Source organism: Streptopelia decaocto (assembly GCF_964273445.1).
Source record: "Streptopelia decaocto genome assembly, chromosome: 5".
NCBI lineage: Eukaryota > Metazoa > Chordata > Aves > Columbiformes > Columbidae > Streptopelia > Streptopelia decaocto.
The window spans coordinates 38,022,170-38,045,276 of record NC_138659.1 but is presented as its reverse complement, the minus strand read 5'-3'; the positions used below and the strand labels follow the sequence as shown (position 1 = coordinate 38,045,276).

Genomic DNA, 23,107 nt, shown 5'->3' with positions numbered 1-23,107 from the left:
AAAAAAAAAAAAGTTGCATCTGTTCAAACTAAGCCCTGAAGGCAACGCTTCTTTTCTAGGTATACTGCAGCATCCAGATGGGACTGTCCTGAAGCAGCTGCAGCCCCCGCCTCGCGGTCCCAGGGAGCTGGAGTTCTACAAGAAGGTGAGGCTGCGGGTTATGGGATGGATGTGTGTCTGTAGAAACACATCCTTATTGCTGTGCTCGGGAAGGTACAACCTCGGTGTCTGAATGGTTATTCACTGCCGGCCCTGTCTTGGTGTCTGTGTGCTGTCTATGATGTTCTCCGCCCCGAATGTCTGTCCCTGTGCCAGATCTCCTTCACTTACACAATTTGAGTGTGTTTGCTCATGGAACAGCAGGGTTTTCACAGCTGCTCAGATTTCACTGAAAAGCCCTGCGTTACCTTCATCTGTGATTAAAAGGTGGTGTGTTTGATCCCATTGTTCTTCTGTTGTTGTCTCAGAATTGGTTGCATCCAAATTTAATATGTCTTACACTTGCATCTAGTCTGGTTTATTGCTAGAAGTGTTGCTCTTCTCACTGTATTAAAACTTGTCTCATTTAAAAAGTCAATGAAAAGTGCAACTCTCTAGTTGTTTTAACTGTGGTTTGTTGTGTTTTTCCTATTGCTCATCTTCAGTTTGCTTTATCAGTAACTGGAATAACATAAACCAGGAAAGCTGTTGCTTGTCTTATGAGGGCAAAGTGTTTTTAGAGCCTTTTTACCTTAGTAAACTACCTGCCCACAATGGTATGTCACATGTTTTTTCTATATGTACTTGATATGTCATCCCCTTCCATGGCTTATTAGCTATGAAGAACTGCAGAGATCTTTGTGCAGGATGAGAGAGGGGTCTCGAGACTCTATTTTTATTGTGTTGTTTAGTTTCTTTTTTTCCCCCTAGAAAGTTATTAATTTAAGTTACTAGAAGACATTATGTATGTTGTAGAAATGTCTCACATTAAAACAGACTAAGCAACATGCTTTAGGTTAATGGTGTGTTTGCATACTAGCAGTGCTTGATAATTCTCATGATGGGTCTGCTAGACAAAACAGCAGCTCTTGAATTAGTAGGAGCTCAGCAGGAGCCAGTTAAATCTAAACATAAATATTTTTCTGAGGTTTCTCAGTGACTGTCCTTTCCATGAGGGTAGGAAGGATGCAATCCAGCCTGAGCGGCGGTAACTCTTCAGTCAAAGAAGAGAGCTTGAACAGACTCATTTGAGTGCCAGGCTGCCTAATTCTCTGTGAAATCCTGAGGTACGGACAGAGTTGGGCAGTTCTTGAAAAATAATGGAGAAATGGAAAGGTATATACACAGTTAGTTGTGTGTGGGTTAGAATGTTTTTTTGTGGGAGAAGGAGAGGAAATGTCTGTGCATTACGCAGGTGAGAGCCCAGGAGAAAGGTCTTGTGGATTTGTTGCGTCTCAATGATTAACTGCTATCATGTTTGCTCTCAGGCAAGAACCACGTCCTGCGGGATATAGATACGTAAGCGCTACACATGGTCGTTACAAGATGAGGATTACTGCGGATTGTGAGGTTCAGTGTAAGGTACAGTTTCACATACAGCTTGAGCTGATAAAATAGCTCATTGCTGCCAAGAGGGAAAGGAAAGGCCATTCTTCCCATTCTCACCAGTTACCTTGTGCTGTGCTGATGATTTTTGGACATGGGCAAACTGATTTGACTTATTTAAAAGATAGCAGAACTTTCCTGTGTTGGTAGTTTTCTGTCAGCTTTAGTGATTAAACTGATAAACAGTGGGGACAACAGCAAGACTGCCCTGTTTTGGTGACTGACCTCAATGCATCTTGTGGTCTGTATTCAAAGAGACATTATCATTATATATAGCCTTGGAGTAGGCTAATGAGCCTCCAGAGAATGGAGGAAGCAGAATTTTACCACTCCTTGAGACAAGAGTTGTTTTCAAGGCAGTCAGGTACAGGAGGTGGCGAGAAACTGCAGAAATGAAACAGGTGAAACACGACTGATGAATCCTAGACTGTCACTCTGTCAGGACTCGGCAGCAAGTCCATTGATAGGCTACACTAGTGAGTTTATGTGGATTAATTGTGAAAAAAGCACAAAGCTGAGTGCTGGCCTGGGGAGCCCAAACAAAATGGGCTTCCAGTTTGGAATGGAAACTTGAGCAAGACACTGGTCTGAAACTGGGATCTACAGGTCAGCCTGCTCACAAGTGGGTGGCAGCTGGAAGTTTTGAAGAATTTCACAGGTCTTTGGCAAAGTGGAAAACTGGAAAAATCTCTTTAGCAATTCCTACTTAGACTGCCATTTGGTTACCTTTCTGTTTTCATGATAGTGTCTTTTCAGACCAGCAGTTTAAAAAAATAAACACCTTCTAAATACTGGTGGTCTTAAGAGATTATTTCGCCAAGTAAACCAAATTTACTGCTATTACAGTAATATATGTAATTCTCTACTGATAGAGAAGTGGCTTGTAATGATTCTGTCTTACAAGGGAGGGGAAAAATAGAGTATGACAAGATATCATGAATACCTTCTATGATAAAATGTAGCAGAAAATAAGCTGTTTGTAGTCGTTGTTAAGTTAAGCAACACAAAGTAAGTTGTTATCATTGGAGTGTGACTTTCCAGTGGTGATGTCTGCATTGTGTCAAGTTCTGTAAATATGAATAATTATGTAAACACAATAATAATGTTTTAATTTGTTCCTGCAAACTCCCTTCCTGTACCGGAGGACATAAGCTTCTTGCAAACATAGGCTGCGCAACCATGGAGTGTTTTACCAGGTCTTCTGTTAACCTTCTGTGGTTAAAAAAATTAGCTTTTTTTTTTTTTAACCTTGAAGAGCTACAAAATAATTTGTTTTCAATAGATATGAGTAGCAAGAGAAGAAAATAAAATGAAGTAGAGGGGTTGTGGATTTTTTTCTCTACACCGATGATCAGTCATTCCCATCTAATGGAAATACTCAACGCGAATGTGTAGGTGGAGGCACTGCTAAAGGATTGCTTTTAAAGGAGTTTCAGGAGGGAACAACGTGCAGAGATGTGGAAACAGGAAAATAGTGGTGTTTGAAAATGCAGTACAATGTATTATGTAGTAGTGACCCATTTCCATTAAAGCAAATAAATCGGTAGAAGGCAGTATGTGCTTATGGTTGGCTGCCTATACACGCATACTAAAGAAATCCACAAAAGTGGCTGCTACTCAGTGTGGTTTAGTGTTTGCTGCTCTATGCCAGGGCGTGTTTATACGTGCTGAAACAGTCTGATTTGATTCAGCAGCACTGGGAGACGGAAGAAGCCTCTCAGCCCTCCTACAGTGATCTATTCTGGCAGATGAGTTGGGAACTGTGAGAGAAGTGTCCTTTGAAAAGGTCAGTACCGTCACTGCATGGGGTGGAACCTCCTGCTAGCTGGGGACAGAGCTCTTCTCGAACACGCCGGGCTGTACCCAGAAGCACTGCATGCAGCGTAACTCCCTGGTTAAGAGCTGTCCTCTTCAGCACAGAGTTTTTCTTAATTAGTCATGTCAAGAATGTAGCATGGCAGAACGTACGTCCTGTTGGTGCCCCAAAGAGGGGGAAGAAGCTGGAACGCCACGCTTTAAATAGGGCAGCTGCTTTTGCAGGCAATAAAGGGTAGAGCTTGGGCTGCAAATATTTAAAATTGAGGAAGACAGAATTTACAGTTGTTGAGGTTACCTTCGTGACTACAATTTCCTACAAGCTGTGTGTTTAGCAGTAAGAGATGGGGGGTTTCTTACATTCAACAGAACAATAGGAGGTCGCTGGACTGTTTTGAAGTGGCAGCTCTTTCACTTCTGATTTCTGGCATTCACTTGGTGGGGCTGTAAACCTCTGTTATTGTGTGTTATTGTGTTCTGAGCATTGCATACTGAAGTTTAAAGGTTGCTAATGCAGTAGCTAATAAACTGGGATTTTATGCTGAAGACATCAATAAATGTTCGTGTAAAATTTTGAGTTGCCTTTCTGCTCTCTTCTGGTGACTGCATGATGCTTGGGGTATGGGTAGTCCAACTTACCCCCTCACCCTGCCTGCCAAAAACTGTCCTGAGACACCTCTTTACCTGTTTGTTTGGTTTTTTCCCCCTCCTGTTTGCTAGTGGCTACATGTCAGGATCATCATAGCTGGTTCTTGTGATGTTGCCAAATCATGGCTCCAAACATACCTGTGATACTGTTAAGGTTTCCAAGGCTGTGGTAATGCCAAGTTTTACTCAAATTCTCAAATGCCCTTGTCCCAGAGGGCACGGGTAATTTTGGGAGTTTGGAATGGAAAGGAAGATGGGGTTCTCCCGGTCCCTGCACAGCCCTGAAAACCTGCTACCTCCATCCCAGTGCTTGGGAGCCCAGGGAGCTGTTTCACCCCACGCAGCGCTGAGAAGAGATAATGGGGCTAGTGGTCTGGCCCTTCTGGATAACACATCTTCCATCAGTTGCCAGTTAGTGATGGCTCTGTTAACTGCTGTAGCAGTAGTCTGAAAGTTCAGGGTTCAAGCCCTGCTGATACATAATATGAATGCAAGGAAGCTGTTACCACTGTAGACAATAGAAATTGTTTTTTGCTTTTGTTACATGTCCTGAAAACAAAGCCAGGATGTGAGAGACATAAATAGCTCTAGCATGTGAAAGAGATTTACATTAGTTGGGTGAGAGTCAGGCACTTGGAAGCTAGGAAGTAATGGTTTTGTGGCTGTCCGCACAATTGTTGTTCTGAACTTTGGTTGGATGCATTATAATGCAGCTTTCAGTAGGGCAATGACCTGTCTCGCTGTTTTGTTTCCCCTAAAGAATGTACTAACTCATTTCACCACCTGACATAAGACAGATTTAATAAGGCTTGTGCAACTTCTGCTGTCTTTCTTGGAACACTTAGTCTTTGAACTTGTGACTGGAGGACAATGTATTAGTGAAGACCCAATTGCGTTAATATTCCTCAAGCTGTAGTTCCTTGTGCTTCTGTGGTTACAGAGAAGAAACGTGCAAGAACTATGCTTGTTTGGACCATTATCAATAATCTTCTCCTTAGTGTCTTTTTTCATTCTTAAAAACCTGCCACTACTCCTGTGCTGTGGCTTTTCATTACTGCTTGATGCTTTCTTCTTCCTTTTTTTGCATTGCCTATTTTTAATTAGTATTCAAGCAGCTTCAGGCAATGCAGAAGACTTCTGGTGACTTCCCTCCCCCTCCATGGCATAAAATCAAGGCAGCAGCCTGAAAGATGCGTTTTGGCCTGGCAGCTTTTACATAAAGTTGCAAGAACTGGCTCGTAAGGCTCAGCCCCCTTTCAGCCTATATAGCACAAATCACGGTACGGCAGCCTGTGTTCTGTAAACTGTTCTCTGACAAAAAAGAAAAAGGATCGGGGGGCAAAGTGTATCTTGCTTCAGGATGAATTACCCTGTTTCGTAAACTCAGTTAACTGGTTTTATAGGCTTGATTTAGATGATTATCCTTGACAGAAAAAGGAGTGGATGACAGCTGTCATGCTGCTATTGTGTACTAAAATATCCTTATCCCGGGATCAGCTCTCCAGCTGAGGTTCTGATTTTCAGTCTTGTATGGATGAATCTTGGAGAAATAGGAGACACTGGTCTCTTAATGTCTTATTTTGGGGATGCCCAAAGCTTTGCTCCCATGTTTAGAGCTGTAGCTCATTATCCTGACAGATATCTGTGACCATGTCTCCTCCTGCAACATCCAGATCTGCTGCATTTCCAGAAGAGGTAGCAGTCCTGAAGTCTACAAATGCACCTGTTTGGGAACAGTGAGCACGTTCTGACACAGTCCATTCTGTCCTTGATGTGGTTCCTCCTACTGAGAAACTGTCTGGGAGCAGTTCTGGTTTGCTGGGGAAATAAGAAAATTTAAGTTTCTGAACCAGTGTGTGAAATTGCCTCACACTCTACCCTTTAAATCACAAGCCTGGACAGAAGTCTCGTAGTAGAAGGAAGGGCACGCAGTCCTTCTTGGCTGATGAGAAGAAAATGGCTTTTTGACCAAACTATGAAATACTGGCAGCTTGCATTCAGATGTTTTCACATTAGGTGTTGTCCAAGAGAGATGAAGAATTAATTGTAGGTCTAAGAATCTGCTGATTTCATATCACTGCCCTATAAACACTCTTATTTTTTTGTACTTCAGATCACTATTAAACACCGGAAAGCCTACTGTACCAGGACTCCAAGACTTAGAAAGTATGGCAGGTTTTTGTGATTCCTGCACTCTGTAGCAAACACAAGTTTGGACGGGACGCACCGCACAGCAGAAGGCTAACCTAGAACAGTCCGGTGAGCGTCTGTTCCCCGGGCTGCTTGTGTATTGTGTGCCACAGAATAAACTACAACCCACTTAATAAATCTAAGAAAAACTCATAAAAGGAGGCAGTAAAAAGCAATTATTGCAATTTGATGCTATTGGGGAACTACTGGGTGGAGTTGTTAACAGACTGAGTAGTCTACAATTTGTGCTATATAAGTAAGCAGGAAAAAAATCCAGCTATCTTACCAACCTGATTTTGAAAAAAATTCCTTCCTGAGAGTAGATCTGGCTGAAAATAAAGCAAAAATGCATAGTTATAATGTGTGTATCCACAGTATGTTAAATTAGATTAAGTTACGGTGCAGTTCTCCTGTTGTGCTAGACTGTTATGCAAGTGCTGACTTTTTCAGACTGGATCAAATATTGTTTAAACTTAAACTGAATTATGAATGTTTCAGAAAACAGATAAACTTACTGAAAGTATATTGATGTTAATACAGAAAACACTACTTCTTGCATTGGAAGTTTACTTAAAAATAAGATATGGTCGGTGGGCTGCCAGTATGGGGTTGAGGAAAGTGTAGGTTGTCTCCTTGAAAGAAAACAAAAATAAATTCAGTCTCTGAAAATAAGCACTCCAGATTAAAAAAAAAAAAGCAAGCTTATAATATGAGAATATTGCATAAAGACAGTACTCGGTGTGTGTGGGAAGAGATGTGAATTACCAGCACGTATGATGGAAAATAATGTAATGTTTTGGTGTGTTCTTGGTCATCCAAGTACCAAATTAACCCTAAGAAAATTTAAAAATCCAGTAAGTGTTATGTTGAATACTGTTTATGTAACATCTTGTTAAAATTGCTGTAATATCCAATACTTAGGGAACAATTTGGTAGCAATTATTTTTCAGCCTGTGACTATTTAATTTTTCTGAGTGTGTGGCTATTTTATATATGTTTATATTGTTTTATATATATATGAATCTTGAAGACAAAGCAAAAGAAATTACTTGGCTCACCATGCCTGAGTGTAACAGCATCTACTTACCCAGATTAATTTTTTTTTTCCTTCCTTACTGGAACAGAGTGTGGTCAAAGGCTTCCTAAAGTTTCTTAGTGTTGTTATTACTGTTCTTTTTTTATTTTTTCTTTTTTCCCCTCTGTGTTCTAGCAGAAGTTAGCGCTGTTTTTTTTCCTTTCTTGCCAAGGGTGAGCAAGGGGATGGTTCCAGGTTTGGGCACCAGCAGCCTGGTGAGTGAAAGGAACATGTGGGCTCATAGCTGATTCTGTAACAAGCAGTTCTGCCTCAGGTCAACACGTAGGTGGGGCTCCAAGGAGTTGGTTATTCAAAGCAAATTAAAAAATATCTCTAGTTATTACAAACCAGCCATTTTGATGCTAGCGTATCTTCTCTATCAAGCCACCTACTTGGGTAGAAAACATCAGAAGAGCTTTTGGGCTGTTACTTTTGGTTCTTGTGGAAGGAGCCATTCCATACTTTCCCAGAATCATAAGCCATCAACTAAAATTCCTGTTAGTAGCTGCCGTTCTTCTCTGTCCATTAAAAAAATAAAATAAAAAGGTTATTACTAGCTGCCTTGATCTTGGTAAGTGTTGTCATCACAAAGCAGAGCCTGTTGCTGTTGGAGGAGTTCTTGATGTAGAAACTATGAATCTGCCATAACACTTGGGGGTAGCCCTTGAAATGACACCTGGCTGCAGGTGACAGCTGAGTATTCTGGAATAAGGTGTGCTAGGAGATGGTAAAATACGTAGTTGCTGGTAAAGTACAAATAATAGAGATTAATAAAATTGTCAAAACTAATGGGAACGCAAACAGGTGTTTTCAGAGGAAGACAAAGGCATCATTTAAAGGGTGTTGGGGTACTGGCAGTAGATGTGGCAGTTTGAGCAGGGTACCCTGGCCCAGCACTCAGGGATGAGCCGAGCTGAGGTCCCCACAGTTGGTGGGACCGGCTGCACACCGGCAGTGCCGCAGTGGGGGCTGGAAGTGCCGGTGAGGCCGCGCTGGCCCTGGCTCGGCTTGACACTGTGAAACTGCTGCAGTAGATTCTTTGTCAGGGCTGCAGTATTAGGAAAAAAAAAAACACAACAAAACCGACTGAACTTTTGTCTGTCAGGACTTGTCTCTGCTTTGAAATGTAAAATTAAATTTTTAGGTATAAGTGTTTCAGGGTTCTCCCCGCCCCTTGTTCTCTCTCACTCCCTGGCTGGAATCCGCCGCTGTGATCAGATGGCTTTCCAGAAAGAAAGGGTCATGCTTATTAATGTTCTCCAAAAACGGGAGTGCCATACTGGCTTATTTTCCCTATTGCCTTCTTGTTCTTCCATTGCACTTTTTCTTTCAGTAATTCCAGTCATAATTTAAGCTTAAACTCTTCATTAGTTGGAGTTGCTTAAAAATCTTGGAGCAGAAAGCTTGTAAGAAAACACTCTGGCTGCTGTCTTGGTTCAGCTTGCTTTTGCATCTGTGAGGGTTTGGATGTGTCAAGGTGGTGAATTCTGACCAGGTCTGTGTCTTCCCTTAAATTACTGAGCAGTATTCATGTTGTGTACCACTTTGTGCATTGCAGTAACAGAGCTGTATTTTTGCACTATAGTTGTAAAAATAGATGGGGGAACTGGTTGTACCATACTTCTTCAAGGGAGGTATGAATTGGTAAAGTGACTTGACTTCTTTCCTTGAAATTTGCTGGATCTCTCTGCTGGTATCTGGAGTTTTTGCAGTGGGTAACTTCAGGACAGCATCACCACAGCTCTGCTGGGTCAACGACGAGTGTTGTGAAGCTAAGGAGGAAAAGTAAGAGTAGGTTAAGAACGGTAGGAGAAGTATTTAGCACGTAAAAATTGAAACTTCCTTATCAGATGGTGGAACAGTAGTATGTCTTAACCGCTTTTTTAGGATATGTTTTCTTTATTTTGGCTTCTAGTGGAGAGTACCTAATGTTCTGCTCCAGTACATACAAATTGGTATCACTGAACCAACAGAATGTAGAGTCTAGAGACCATGTGCAATTTGTACTTTGGAGTATATTCACCCAAGAGTCTCATAACCTACTTAGGAGGCTGCTTAACAAGTGTCTGCGCTGTTAATGTAAATATGATCACCTACACTTTCCTGGGTATCTTCTTTGAAAAACAAAACAAACAAAGAAAAAGATGAACAGCATTGTGGTGCCTGACCCCGGGACCCTCCCGAGCGTGATGCCGGGGTCACCAGAAGTGGGTCAGCATTTGCTTTTCTTCTTGTAAGATGATTCTGTGCCTGGGGCTGCAAATCTTGCTCGAGTCAGCCTAAATTTCACTGTATAAAACATGTGGCAGTGGATAAAATACGACCTACTGTTTTTTTGGCATTGTTCAAGAATGGCTGGTTTGATAAACATCACCAAATAAGTATCTCTTGGGGAGATTTTTTGAGGCTTATTTTTGCAGTCTTCATTTTTTGGAAAGTAAAATAGCTGTAATTTTTTTTTCCCTGACTTGTGGAAGCAGGATATGATTGTCACAAGCGTGTGCCATTCTTATTTGAAAATCCATTTACATGACCAGATTGTGGGACTTCATAATGATTTGGTTTAAGCTTTTTTTAGTGTTTCTGTAGGTATCCTCTGTGAGAATAATGATTACAGCCTCATGTATAGTACAGCTACATTTTGGATAGTAAAATAAGTAGCTCAGTGTAATAGGATTTAGTATAACAGCATTCACAAATATTTAACTTTCGGAATTAATCTGGTACTGGATTTTTTTTTTTAATGTATAAACAGAGCTGGCACAATTCCAGTTATATTTGTGGAAACAGATACTGCAGATGCTCACAAGTCAAAATGGGATGGTGCTACTGTATTGGAAAAGAAGCAAGGGCTATCTGAGTTATAAAGCTAAACAGTTATGAATTGCTAAGCTCACTGCTGCTCTTCCAACCTCATTTTTTTGGCCCTTGCACTTGCCTGGTGTAAGTGGGTGATGTAGGAGTCCAGAGGGAAATGCAGTGTGCGCTCAGGTAATTAAAGTCTGTAATGTAACACAACACATTAAGGTTGCACTTTCATCTGTAAGTCTTGCATTGGCTAATTTCAGCATGTGAGTTATTAACTGCTCCCCACCCCTCAAGAACCCCCGGAAAACATGCTGGGAATGGAACTGTCAGCTGGTTGTGTCTCTTGAGACTCTGCAAGTGACGATGCTGCTGCCCTTGGGGACAATTGGTGACGGCCGGCAACAAGAACAGGTGATGCTTCAGACTGATGTGCCTCCTCTGGCATTTAAAGTTTCCTACTTGAATAGCTTTAAAATAAATGTAAATTTAAAGTAGATATTCCTTTAAATCAACTCTTTTATGTACTGTAGAAGATTCTCTTTAGACTACATTTCTGTCCAAGTGGTGTTTTTTCATCAGGACAATTGAAGACACGTTTCTACTGCCAGAACTAGTTTCCTATTGAAATGTAAACATTTCTTTTACCCTCCCTCCGTCATTTATGTAATTAGTTAGTCTTCAGAAAACAAAAAACCCAAATGTCATGCTGCTTTAAATAAGGAAAAGAACTTTCCCATTCTCCCAGGCAGCCCCTGTTTGCATTAAAAACCAGATGAATCTGTTTGGATCAGACTTACCAAAACAAACAGAGTGTACTTTGGATTAAAAACTAAGGAATGGTAAAATTGCCTCAGAATTAACAACTCCTGAGTAACTGGAAATTATGACTTCATGGTGTCTGTTAGGCTATCTGAGCTGCCACAGGAAATATCTGGGGCATATTCTTCCCATGAGTTAGCTGCTGTAATTTGTTGTGAGCCCTCCAAATGTCAGCATCCTGTTTACTTGCTGTTAAGCCCAGCAGTTAATACATTTTATGTCTTCAGTTCATTCTGTAGGAAGAATGCAGCCTGTGATATGTGCAATGGACACCTCCCCTGGCTGGGCTGACAATGAGTTTTTTTGCAGTTCTTGATTTGTTGGATGAAGATGTTATATGCAGTCACGGATAAAGCAGAAATAAGTTGTATTTGTCAGTGTATGCTGGAGAAATTAGACGTGTAAATATAAATAAAAGCGCAGCTGCTTGAAGCGAAATTGGAATATTGCTGTTAGAAGTAAACCATTATATTTTTACTTATAAATGTTGTTCTGGCGTAAGTGATAACCTATCTCTTGCATGAGTTTCCCAGTAATATCAGCAATGATACTTTTTGGGACGTGAGGTGCATGGTTTCCATGCTGTGTAATTTTAGGGATGATTTTGTGATGTATAGGTTTCTGTTTGGCACTCTGAACGACACCTAAACATGTAGCTTGCTGCCGGGTTGTGTGAAGTGAGAAGGAATGCCTGTGGCATTGGTGCTGCTCTCCAACAAGCAGAAATGGTTCTCTCCTGCATAGGCATGAGTATAATTCCTGAAATGTCTGGTTTTGTTGCTCTTGCCCACACCAAATTACTTCCTCTGATCTTTATTAACTGAGTGCTTATTCTTGTTTGACATGCAAATACATTGCAGGCTGAGATTGAGGTCCATATTAAGGTCAAATAAGTGCTTTGTATATCTTACGTCAAACTTATAAAAGGAATTTATTACTGTTTCTGGGAGGAAGATAACTTCTTGAGGGACAGAAATGATGCACTTAATTCTGTTATGCTGAAGTAATGATACTGAACAATGCATTCCTTGTGAGTTTTGCCTCCATTTTAAAATGACTTAGTGTATTAAAGGATGGACTACTTGGAAGATACAGCTTCTGGAGCTTTTTTCCTCATTTGGCCTTGCCTTTGGGCTATTACACCCCATTATAAATTCTCTGAATGTTGTATCCTACTATTCAGAACACACAGGAGCATACTCATAGTTACTTGCTAAGGGTTTAATAGTGGATCCTAATGTTGGTGATGAAAAAGTAAGTTGAGGCAAGAGTGCTGTCTCTCTCTAAAAAAATGGAAGTGGTCTCCTGACATGCCACTTTCTCAGAGTCCTTTTTTTTTTGCCAATAAATTCAGCAGATAAGTTCTTATTAGGTTTACTTGGGTTTTTTTTTTCAGTTGAATTTAGTGTTTCTCTTCCTTGTCTGCTGCACTTGCTTCCAGTTCTCTCTTCTTTGTCGTGTCTTAAATATTACATATATACTCCCATGTAATGGCTATGCTAATCCGTGATCGTCACTGCCTCTGGTCTGCTTAAATTCACCTGGGAAATGAGTATTTGCACAGGGTGCAAGGCCATTCCATGCCTTGGCTATGAGGTGCTATGATAATTTACTACCACAGTAATGATAATTAACTACCACAGTAAACAAAAATTGGGTTTGTACTGCTTGTCTGAAAATACCCACAGCGTGAAGCAATTCCCCCCAGTCAGTGCTTAGAGTCCTGGCCCAGAAACTGGCGTCTGCATAGAGGGGAACCATAAACTCTTTTATAAAAAATAGCAGTGGCCTCAGCACCTGCGAGGTGCTAATCTTTTTTTCGCTGGTGATCTGAGTTTGCCCAGCTTGAGGCTTCTGTGATGAAAAACTAAATTCAGCACAAACCCGCATTGACTAATTGCAACGTTCTGCTGCTGCATGAGGCTCTGTCTAGAGTTATGTGGCATCGGCAATCATAGCGGGGGCTTGCCTTGATGCTCTAAAATAGTAGCTGGACTTCAGGTTTGGATTTTTTTATCTTTAAACGTATTAATATTACACCACTAAAGGCATGTATTTTACGATACTTACCCTTTGTAGTTTCCATCGCAAGATATTCTTCCACTATGGTTAAATGTGTGTCTTGAAGCGAAGAGCTGAGCCAGTGCTGCAGAGCTCTGTTAACACCTTAAGTTTTTTTTTGTTTTTTTGGGTTTTTTTTTTTTACATTGCTTCCGACCTTGCAGGGGCTCTGACCGCACTCCTGTGCGTTCTGTGCTGAAATGAGAGCAGAATTATAATATTAGTTTGCTCTGGTCACTGGTGTGCAGGTCTGTGGGTGGCATCAGGACCAGGATGGCTGCGAGGGGATTAGGAGGAGATGGTTCCTAAAGGCGATAATCATCACTGTAACCTGCAGTTGGGTGGATATAGATCTTTTAGGCGTGTTGGACCATGCTGTGAGCTGTCCCCTACGTGTGTCATGAGGTGGTCAAGGGAATGGTTTTGAAACCCTCTTAGCAACACCGCTGCACACTGGTGACAGCCACATGACGCTGTAGCAGACAGGATCCAAGGCTTCGTTTTAACTCTGTAAAGAATGACTCGACTCCTTCAGGAACGTGAGCCAGCTGCTGTTCCCAAAATGTTCTTGTTTTTCTTACAGCAGCTGAAAAAAACGTTGAAAGCATTACAGCGAATGAAAAGAAATATATTTAAATAGTGCATTGTTGGTGTGATGTAGTGAGGGGATGAGTTGTTTTGGAGGAAATAGTATCCAAGTCTGGCTTGTATACCTTACCTGATCTACCTGAAAAAGCTTTGGCTATAGGATATGATGGAGCAATCCTACACAGTCTTGGATCCAGGGTGGGAGAACCCCCTTTTTGATGCATAGGCTTCTATGCTGACAATTATAGTTTGGATTTTTATTCAAGTTAAGACGTAAGTTACTCTTAGTTAGAGTTGATGCATCTTTTCCACTTCAAAATTTGAAGGAAAGGGTACCATTCATTTATGTTGGACTGTGATGATTATAATTTTCATTTGTATACTTTTTAAAAGTAAAGTAGAAACTTTAAACATAGGAAAACAAAGGCTGTAAGAAATTGTAATTATGGGACAATTGGAAGTATCAAATGAATGTTTTAAACTGATGATCTCTCCACCCCTCCCTAATTTATTTCAGGTTTATGACTCCGACTGTTGCGACAGCATTCTTCTGGAGCTGCGGGAATATCTGCCAAAATACTTTGGTGTCTGGTCACCACCTACTGCACCAAATGGTACTGTTCTAATTTTATCTGTTAATCCAAACCCTCTGGAAAAGTCTTCTGGAGACTGCTTTTTGGCAGTTGCGAGCTCTGCAGGGCTTTTTTTGGTTTTGCTTTGTAACCCACTAACGTTCCCTCTAACAACGGGTCCCATTTGCAGTCTTCTGGCTGGATTAGGTCCTTGAGGCCATCCAGGAGAGAGCCAGGCTCTGCGTGAGTGTGTAAGAAAGGGAAAATTGAGAGGTTGTGCCCAAGGGGAGGTGTTCCAACTGGACTGTGCTGCTGGGTCTCCAGAGGTTGGGTCCCATCGCCATGCCACATCATGCAAAGTAGTCATTTCCACAGGCACCTTGCTGGGGAGCTCTCTGCTTGGCATCCTGTCTTACTGGTTTGAATGGAACAAAGCTCCACTATCTTAACTGGGGGTCAGGAAGAAAAAGGTATTTTTGCAGGACAGTTGGAAGATTTTCTCTTCAAGAGAAGAGAGATGTCACTGATGTATTTAAAACAGAAACATTTTTTTTTCTTCTGCTCTCTCTTATTCACGTGGAGGAAGTGGAGCTTCTGGAACATACAGAAACAAAAGGAGGCTGTCAAGTCTATTTAAATGCATGGGCACCAAAATGAGACGCTGTGCTCCTTTAATATAACTGTGTTTTCTTTTGTTTTTGTCACTTGATCAACTTGTTTTCCAAAGAGAGAAGTAAGACTGTGTCCAGAGATGCTGGCTAAACTCTGCAAAAAGAGATGCAAGGAGAATTGTGGTAGTACCCAGCACTTTCTTGGCTCAGGTTTCCCTTCACACTTTCATATTTGGCACTAACTCAAATAGCTCTACCGGAGCTGTGTTTTTCCTTCCCTCATAATTTTTTATGTGTCATGGAGCTCACTTAATGTCCCCTCCAAACTGCAAATCAATTTATTTTCTGTTCACGGCAGGATCTTAAGATGTAAAAATACATCGTCTAGCCAAGATACGGTAGTTCAACACATGCCTAGTTTAGCTTGGGAATTCACTAGCACTGTGTACCACGGGGCTGAATTTTGGAAGGTCTCCATCAGCAGCCCAGATGTAGCCAATAGGAATAACCGATTAAAGGAAGAGTAACTTCTAATTTGGTTTATTTTGCTTCTTGAAAAGACTATGCACTCTCAGGAACCCTCTTCATAGGAAGCTACGGTGGGTTTCAAACAAAACACTCCATTGCTGACTCTTTTCTCTGTAGTTTTATGAGTTTTGTGTAGTCTCGATAGAAATCTGTGCATTGGAGTTCATGGAGCTTTACAGAATGTGTGTGTGCGCTGGGTGCATCCGAAGCTACGGAGGCGGCCGTTGGTATTGGAAGTCATCTGCTGTTAGCAAGTGCAGTTTTACTAAAGGCAGGTGTGGAGGAAAACCGCTATGTCTGTGCATCAGTACTTGGCACCAGTACACACCAGAGCCGACAAGAAGCACTGGTGTAGCATTTAGACCATATAAAAAGGAGAGGAAATCAAGTTTTGAAAAATAGGAGGAGGGGAAGTAACCACACAGAAAGGGAGAGTGAGGAGAGGCACTAGGAATGGTTTTGTTCCCTCCCTGAACTAGCTGTGGATTAAGCTCTAGTTCAAAAGACTGAACGATGTGCGTAGCTGCTGCAGTGTGTGCCAGTGACATTAGATGAAAGAATCGAGCTGCTAGGAAGGCATCTGGTTATTCAGTTTAGATCGAGGGTGTATTTGTAGGTTTTGCAGTCTTCACATTGGAAGCCTGATCTTTCCTTTGGCAATCCCTGCTCTGCAGGCTCTGGGGACAAGGCTCCAGACAACCTCTAAGTAGTGAACACAGCAACTCCTTATTGGTGCTAAATTGAACAAGGGTGGCTCCTAAAAAATCCCAAGCAAACAAAACTACAAAGCCAAACAAAACAACAAAACAAACACCACCACCACCACCCCCAACCGAAGAAAACCCAAACAAACCTGAAAATTCAGTTCAAAAAATCTCTCACTTACAACATCGTACATGCTGCATGTTCTGATCTGCATCTTTGCACATAAAGCTCTTTTAATTTTGAGATAAGGAAGAAGCGCTCCTTGGTAAATGGTGTCTTCTATGTGTAGTATTGTAGTTGTTAATCTTGGGTAGAGGGTTGAAAGTTTGAGCAGGTTCATACAGACATTCTGAGAATTGTGTGTGGGCTTGTGGTGGAAGAAACCAGAGTAACTAAATTAGAACTACTCTGAACTTGATCTGTGACCACTTCGGAGCTTCCGTGTGATGAGTAAGCAGGAACTGCGCTGGATAAGGTGGAGAACATGAGTTTATTTTCTTAAAGAAATATCAGGGACAAGCATCAGTCTTCTGTGCTGAAAATGTAGATGAGCGGATGAAATTGCTAGCTGAAAGGGGTGAAATATATTCAACATAAATCAGAATGTAGGGAGTGTGACAGAAAAGATGGACTGATTTTTCACAGTATCAGTAAAATGTGTAAAATAACTGTCCTGTTATGCTGAATGTGCATTGCTAGTATGACTGCACAGAAGCTGGAGTTAGATTGGGTGACACTGTGTCTCCATAAGCTAATCTAAAATTGGAGTGAGTCAGCTTGGTTTGAACTTTGGGTTCACTGGCATTGTGGGCATTTGGAGTTCAGTAATAAAGTAGTGGAAAAGTTGTTGTAAAGATGTAGGAGCCATGTTGAGCTTTTTATATCTACTGCTGAGAGTTCAGCGTTTTGCTGCCTACTTGTTACCCCTGCATGTGGTCTTTTTTTAAAGGAAATTTACTGCTGCTCATTTCACACTGTGCTCTAATTTTTGTTTCCTAAACTGAGAACAGGGTAGATAAATATAAGCCAGCTTCAAACCTTTCTTCTCTTGTTGCTGGGAGCAACTGAGGCTTTTCTGTGCTTATTCATATGTTTTGAGAGATGTATTGTAAGGTACGAGAAGTCAGATGGCTCAAGATATTTTGCCATTCTGATTTCAGTGAGGGCCGACACATCCACAGGGACGTGCTGCAGTCTGCTGTGGTTCATGCCGTGCGTACTTGCTGAATTTTGGTGGTGTTTTGCTTTGTCTCCTCTGGGCGTGTAAGAAAATATGTAAATAATATGTCAAGCCATGTCTTCCTGCCTCCTTCCCTACCACTGAAAAATCAAAAGGGGGAGGGCAAGCCTCTAAGGAATGATCTGTTTAAACCCTTGAAATATAAAGTCAGGGTTATCTACCAAAGCTAAGATACAGAAATGCTGATGAATTATTTTCTCTGCAGGGGATTTTATTTTAACCTGGTTTTAGATAGCAAATGCATGATGTTTAGAAGCACGTTGGGTTAGCAGTGTACTCCGGAATAACGTGGAAAATTTGAACTGCTTGAAAAATCTGCTTTTTTTAACAAAATGAGGAAAGGGAGTGTGCTCTGGTTATCTGGGCTCAGCCGCAGGCTTGTTGGTGACCTTGCGGTGGGATCCTCAAAGACTGGGAAAGCCCCTAAATCTGAAGGTTACTTCGTTTGCCTTCGTTTTAATTCTTTGAGATGTTGTGGGGGTAATGGCTGAAAGTTGTGGTATGTTCTGACACTGAGGCTGGGGGGCTGTTTCAGTAGAACCTAGATTTTGAACACAAATAAGAAACCAACAGTGCCTGGAAAATGAAACATAAATATTTTGCTGAAGCTGTAATGAGAGAAAATAACTCAGTATAACGCTTTATTTGTGGAGGCATTGCTTTCCCCGCAAGGACAAAAAACTTTTTGAGTGCAAGTCTGTGCATTGAACAGACATAACGTAGACTTAATTCTGAGCTAGCAGTTAGGTAACGATGAAGGCTTTAATAATAATTCCAAAAAGAGTGAGAGAGATGAGGAATTCCCACGGTTAGTGTTAGCTCCTGAGTTTTTTTAATGCTTAATTTTTTAAAAATAGTAATTGTTACATTTTTAGGAGGTCAATAAGAGAGATATTCGAGTTTAAGAGATTGGAAATGGATGAGGAACTAAAAAGTGACAGATATTGAGAGCCTTTCAATATTTTGGAGGGCCTGAATGTTGAAGCTGTATCCTTAAAAAGAGATTTGGACCAGTGGAAATAGATGTTTTACACTACTTCATATACATTTCTGGTTTAGGATTGATAAAAACATTGCATCTAAATATTTGTATAATTTGTAGTAACTTGCAATTTGCTGGTTTTTGTATTTGTAACAGTTTGAGACTGGCGGTGCTCACAACGTAATCCAGTTGGTGGTTAAGGACTGCAGCTGTTTTCTGAGATCTTTTTGTATTTATTTTCTCCCCCCCTAGCTCCCATGGCACACCTCTGGCCCAGTGCTTTGAGAGCTCAGTTCTGAAAACTTCAAATTTCATTTAGTTGTTGTTTTCTGGATTGTTTCAGAGTGATGATATGAATGTATTGATTACGTTGATTTCCATAATATGCAGAATGGGTAGGTATGAAGGATGGTACTTAGATTTTTACAATTTTTGTTTTAATACCAGATAGCTAGCAGGTTGTATGGACTCTCCAGGATTCAGTAGCGGTTCCCCAAAAGCTGTGCTGATATTTGACTGAATTAGACCTGTGCATGAAAACTTTGAGCAGAAAAAGCCTCACCTGCAGTTCAGGTGATGCAGAATAAGCTTCCTGGTGTGGAGAGTATTTGTCTTGCTTCACCTCAGCAGACATCTGGTGAGCAAATATTGAGTATGTTTGCTGCCTGTGGCTCCTCAAAGCTAAATAGGAGTTATTTTCGCTTGGATATCTGTGTGGTTATAGTTAACAAACCTGGTTTATGGTTGAGCTAGTCTATAAGAGAACTCTTTTGCTGTAGCAAGATTGATGCTGTAGCCCGAAGGACGTGGAAAAGTAACGAGAGCTGATAGGAGGAGTTTGTACGAGGCAGGATTTTGTAAAGTAGTGGATTGGTTTGACACACTTTCCTGAGAATGACTATTTATTAACAACATGCCTAGTCCCATGGATACAAAAAGCAGGCATTTAAGGATTAAATCAAGCCTATTTCATATTCATACCTACGTACTTTGAGGAACTGGGCTTCCTCCGAGTTGCACGCTCGCTGAAGTTTGTTCTCTTGTAGTGTTCTGACACTCAGTGCTGTAGATGTGTTGGAAATAGTCTCTTACCTGCAGCAGAGAAAAGCATAAAACCAGTTTGAGCAGCTTTTAGAGACTCCTTTAAATCTTCAGGCACTCCAGGGCTGGGCGTGGTTTTGGTCCACTCACCCTCCCAAAGGTGAGGATGGGATGAAAGGAGCCTTGCTGTGAGGAGTGTTCTCCCCAAAAGGTGCCGTGAGAAACGAGCACAGGTGGGAGGGGGATAAAAAAAAGAAAAATGACATGCATTTTGGCCCCTGTGTGGTAGGACTCTGAAATTTTTATTTCGTTTTTTAAATGACACAGAGAAAAATTGCTGTTTTAATTCTACCCTTTCACACAGAGAAGGGAAAAAAACCACCATCTCCATTGCAAAACGAGCCATGTAGTGACCTGCATTTGTGTGTGCTTACTAATGCTACTTCAAGCATGTTAATGGCTTAATAAACGCTCCTCATTAATTTCATCTGAGCAATAATTTGAATTTGAATGCTAGATTAGCACACTTTAATTGCATACAATTTTCTGTACAATAAGGCATTTAGAATTTAATGACAACAGAATTTGTGGGTGTCAATAACCATGATTTAGTCTGTGTTCTGAGACAAATTGGACTCTTAAGGAACTCATGTGTTGTTAAGCTTTGAACTATTCTCCTTCCTCCGCAGAAGCTCAGCAGAAACTATATAATTCATTTGCTTTGATCCACTGTTTACAAAAGTTTTGTCTTTTTAACAGATACATATCTAAAACTGGAAGATGTGACCCGTAAGTTTAATAAGCCTTGCATAATGGATGTAAAAATAGGTCAGAAAAGTTATGATCCGTATGCTTCAGCTGAGAAGATACAGCAGCAGGTCAGCAAGTACCCGCTGATGGAAGAGATTGGCTTTTTGGTACTTGGCATGAGGGTAAGAACTTGTTTTGTTTTCAAATTCAGCTTATGCTCTGGCCTGTTGCCCCACACCAGATACAGGGCTAATTTTTCCAGCAAATTACAACCTTCCCCAATTTTTATGTAAATAAAGTGTTATCAGAATATGTTGGTAGTACTGGTATCAAGTGTTGTGTGAAATATGTTCCAAAACAATGTTCCTGTTCACAACAAGTGTTCTACCTCGGCCATGTCCCTCCTGGGAATCCATTCGCAACCTGGGTTCTGTGTACATGTACCAGAAAGTTGTCAGGACAGACCATAGTTATTTAAAACTGAATGTAGCTGCGATTAGTTCTTCTCACATAGCAGGTGTTTCAAATTAGCAAAGTCTTTTTTGGTCTTTCACGTTTGTATCAGAGATTTGCATACTGAACCAGTCTTTGTAATAATTTAATAACAAGCTGTATCCTCTCCAAATTTTTCATCTTGACTTTTTTTTTAATAAAAAAAATCTCAATATAACTTTTCTATTTAGAGAACAGTAAGTTAGTGCTCAGAGGTGATGCATGTAGTTATAAATAGCTGCTTACCTTCTGCATTTAAAAAAGCTTTCCTCCAGAAGAAAATATCTTTGATGCTTACATGCTGGAGGAGCAGCTGCCAGTTGAAGGTTGATTTGAGCTGGATACGGCCCTGCAGATTCCGTATGAACTCTCTTACGTTTCCTTAGATTAGGTGAGGAGAAAGGTGAAGGTTCAGTATTGGCTACTCTAAAATCGCAATGTAAAGAAAAGCTGTACAGAATGTTTATGGATCAGAAGTATGTTGATGTCAGTAATGAATTCTTGACGCAGTGCACTTAAGGTACTTTTTTTTTCTGCTATGATTAGCATAGGAATAATTTTCTTTCTGATAAGAGATTTTTGTTTTCCTCCTCGCTGACACAAAGCCAGGGCTTCTCAAGCTCGGCATCAACAAGCACAAATGGCTGAAGACCTTGATAAGCTTCCTCTCCGCTGTTAGATAGCAACAGCACACAGATTGCACCATTGTTTGAAATAATTCTAGTATCTCTGAAGTGGTTTGTACTTAATTGCCTGGGCTCTCAGCCTTAACTCTTGTCTCGAGATAAGCTTTTTACAGCTATAAATTATAGTGGTCATGATTAGTAATTATGTAAGTCTATGTGAAAGAATGTGGGAGTCAAGTCAAAAACCAGTCGACACTGAGAAGGAAGGCTGGAAATTACTGCTTTGGATGTGGCTCATGTCACGACATAACCTTTCTTATCTCCTGTGTAAAACAATGTACTTCACATCTATCATTTCATGACAGTGCAAAAGGAATGAGCTCTTGCTTCCATGGTATTTTTGCTTCTAACTATTGTTTTCAGCACTGTCATTTATTGGTATCTTTATCCTGTTGCAGAAATTGTTTTGATTCCCCAATTCAGACTGTCTGTATATTGATGTTTCCCCCAAGCATTACATTTTCCCATCCAGAGTTTAACTAGATGAGATTTGTTTTGTGCCTTTGGCACCAAAGTGCACGTTGAAGTTTTTTTCCAAAAAGAATTCAAAAGGTTCCTCCACCCCTTGCAGAATGCTTAGGAAGGTCCAAATTCACAAGGCATTTTCTCTGTTCAAGTGTCTCCTCTTGATCAAGGAGTGCTGTCTGCCTGTTTCCTTGCTTTATTTCTGCAATATTGTGCCTGCAATGTAAAACACCTTCCTGTGCAGGCATTTGCTGCCTGTGACAGCTAACATGCCTGATAAAAGTTGCTAGTGTTTGCTGGACGAAACATGGTGTAAGATGATGCAGAAAGGCGAGGGGTTTGGTTTTAATCTCTCGGTTCAGTGTTATTTTTTAACATGGGGGTGGACTTGCTTTTAAAGTTTCTATTTTAGAAGAGCAAGAAAGAGAGGGCCAAGAAAAAAACGTAGTTATCTGTGTTTTTTAAAGCGCACATTGTAGAGACTCTCATGAAGAGATACAAGCAAAAACATGTTATAGGTGGGGTTTTTTTTAGCCCCAAAACTCTGTATAGTGGGATTTTACCCCCAAAACCATTGATACAGCTTTTTTTATGCACTGGTAAATAAGCAGTCGTCTGGTTTTTTCATGTAAAATCTGTATGGTTTGTCCTTAAAAGAAGCTGAGTCTCCGGCTTGTCAGAGCTTTGACTTATGTACATAGTTCTGGCAGCTGGCAGGTGTTAAACTATATTTATCTTAATGCACTGAGTAGACAGAAAAGAAGCATGGAAACACATTTAGAAAATTCATATTTGTTGGAGAGGTTCATTTCTTTAATGGATGAGGACACAGATTAGTTATGAAAGTAGTGAGAGCATAAATCTAAGTTGGAAAATTTGGGTATGGATGCAATAGCAAAAATACAAGTTCAGATATTATTTCAGTAGTAGACACATAAATACATGAGAAGTATCTTTGCAGCACATGCAGTATTAATGATAGAGTGTTTTGTGTGCTGCTGAGTACAAGCAGAACATGTGAGTTGTGATCTCACTTTGGATTTGCAGTCCATTCAGAATCCACAATTCCTGATTTCTGCAGGTTTCCTTTTTCTTCCAGGACATCTTGGTTGCGGTATCACATAGTCCATAATAGTTCTGAAACGTGTTTTTAGAGCACAAACTGGCAATTACATAACCTTACCAGTATAATCCATCATTTACTTTTATTGTTTGTGCCTATGAACCTTTGCATGCAGCAATGCAGATGCCTCATCAAAGCTGTTTTTACAAGGGAATTTCCTAATCTACACCACATGTTCCTGCAAGATATTTTAAGCCTGACTGTAGCTGAGTCTGTTCTATGAGTTCTTTATGAACCCTTTCTAGTATCCTGGTAATTTTCATACACTCCGATGTGTTACAAGATTTAGGAGGGAAGGAATAATAAAGATATTAAATCCTGTGT

The 23,107-nt window shown here is 40.7% G+C and overlaps 1 protein-coding gene across 2 annotated transcripts in view; it reads left to right on the top strand.

Annotated features, from left to right (window-relative positions):
- IPMK (inositol polyphosphate multikinase) overlaps positions 1-23,107 on the top strand; it is a 39,385-nt gene that overhangs the window by 4,959 nt on the left and 11,319 nt on the right. Inside the window, exons 1-4 of one of the 2 annotated variants that reach the window (XM_082052581.1) lie at positions 7,483-7,527; positions 10,415-10,531; positions 14,106-14,202; positions 20,027-20,199. In XM_082052581.1, the coding sequence (XP_081908707.1) occupies positions 7,498-7,527; positions 10,415-10,531; positions 14,106-14,202; positions 20,027-20,199 (417 nt within the window). In that variant the 5' untranslated portion in view covers positions 7,483-7,497. Of the gene's footprint in view, positions 1-59; positions 146-7,482; positions 7,528-10,414; positions 10,532-14,105; positions 14,203-20,026; positions 20,200-23,107 lie in introns of those variants that run through there. The other variant, XM_082052580.1, reaches the window with a different exon arrangement.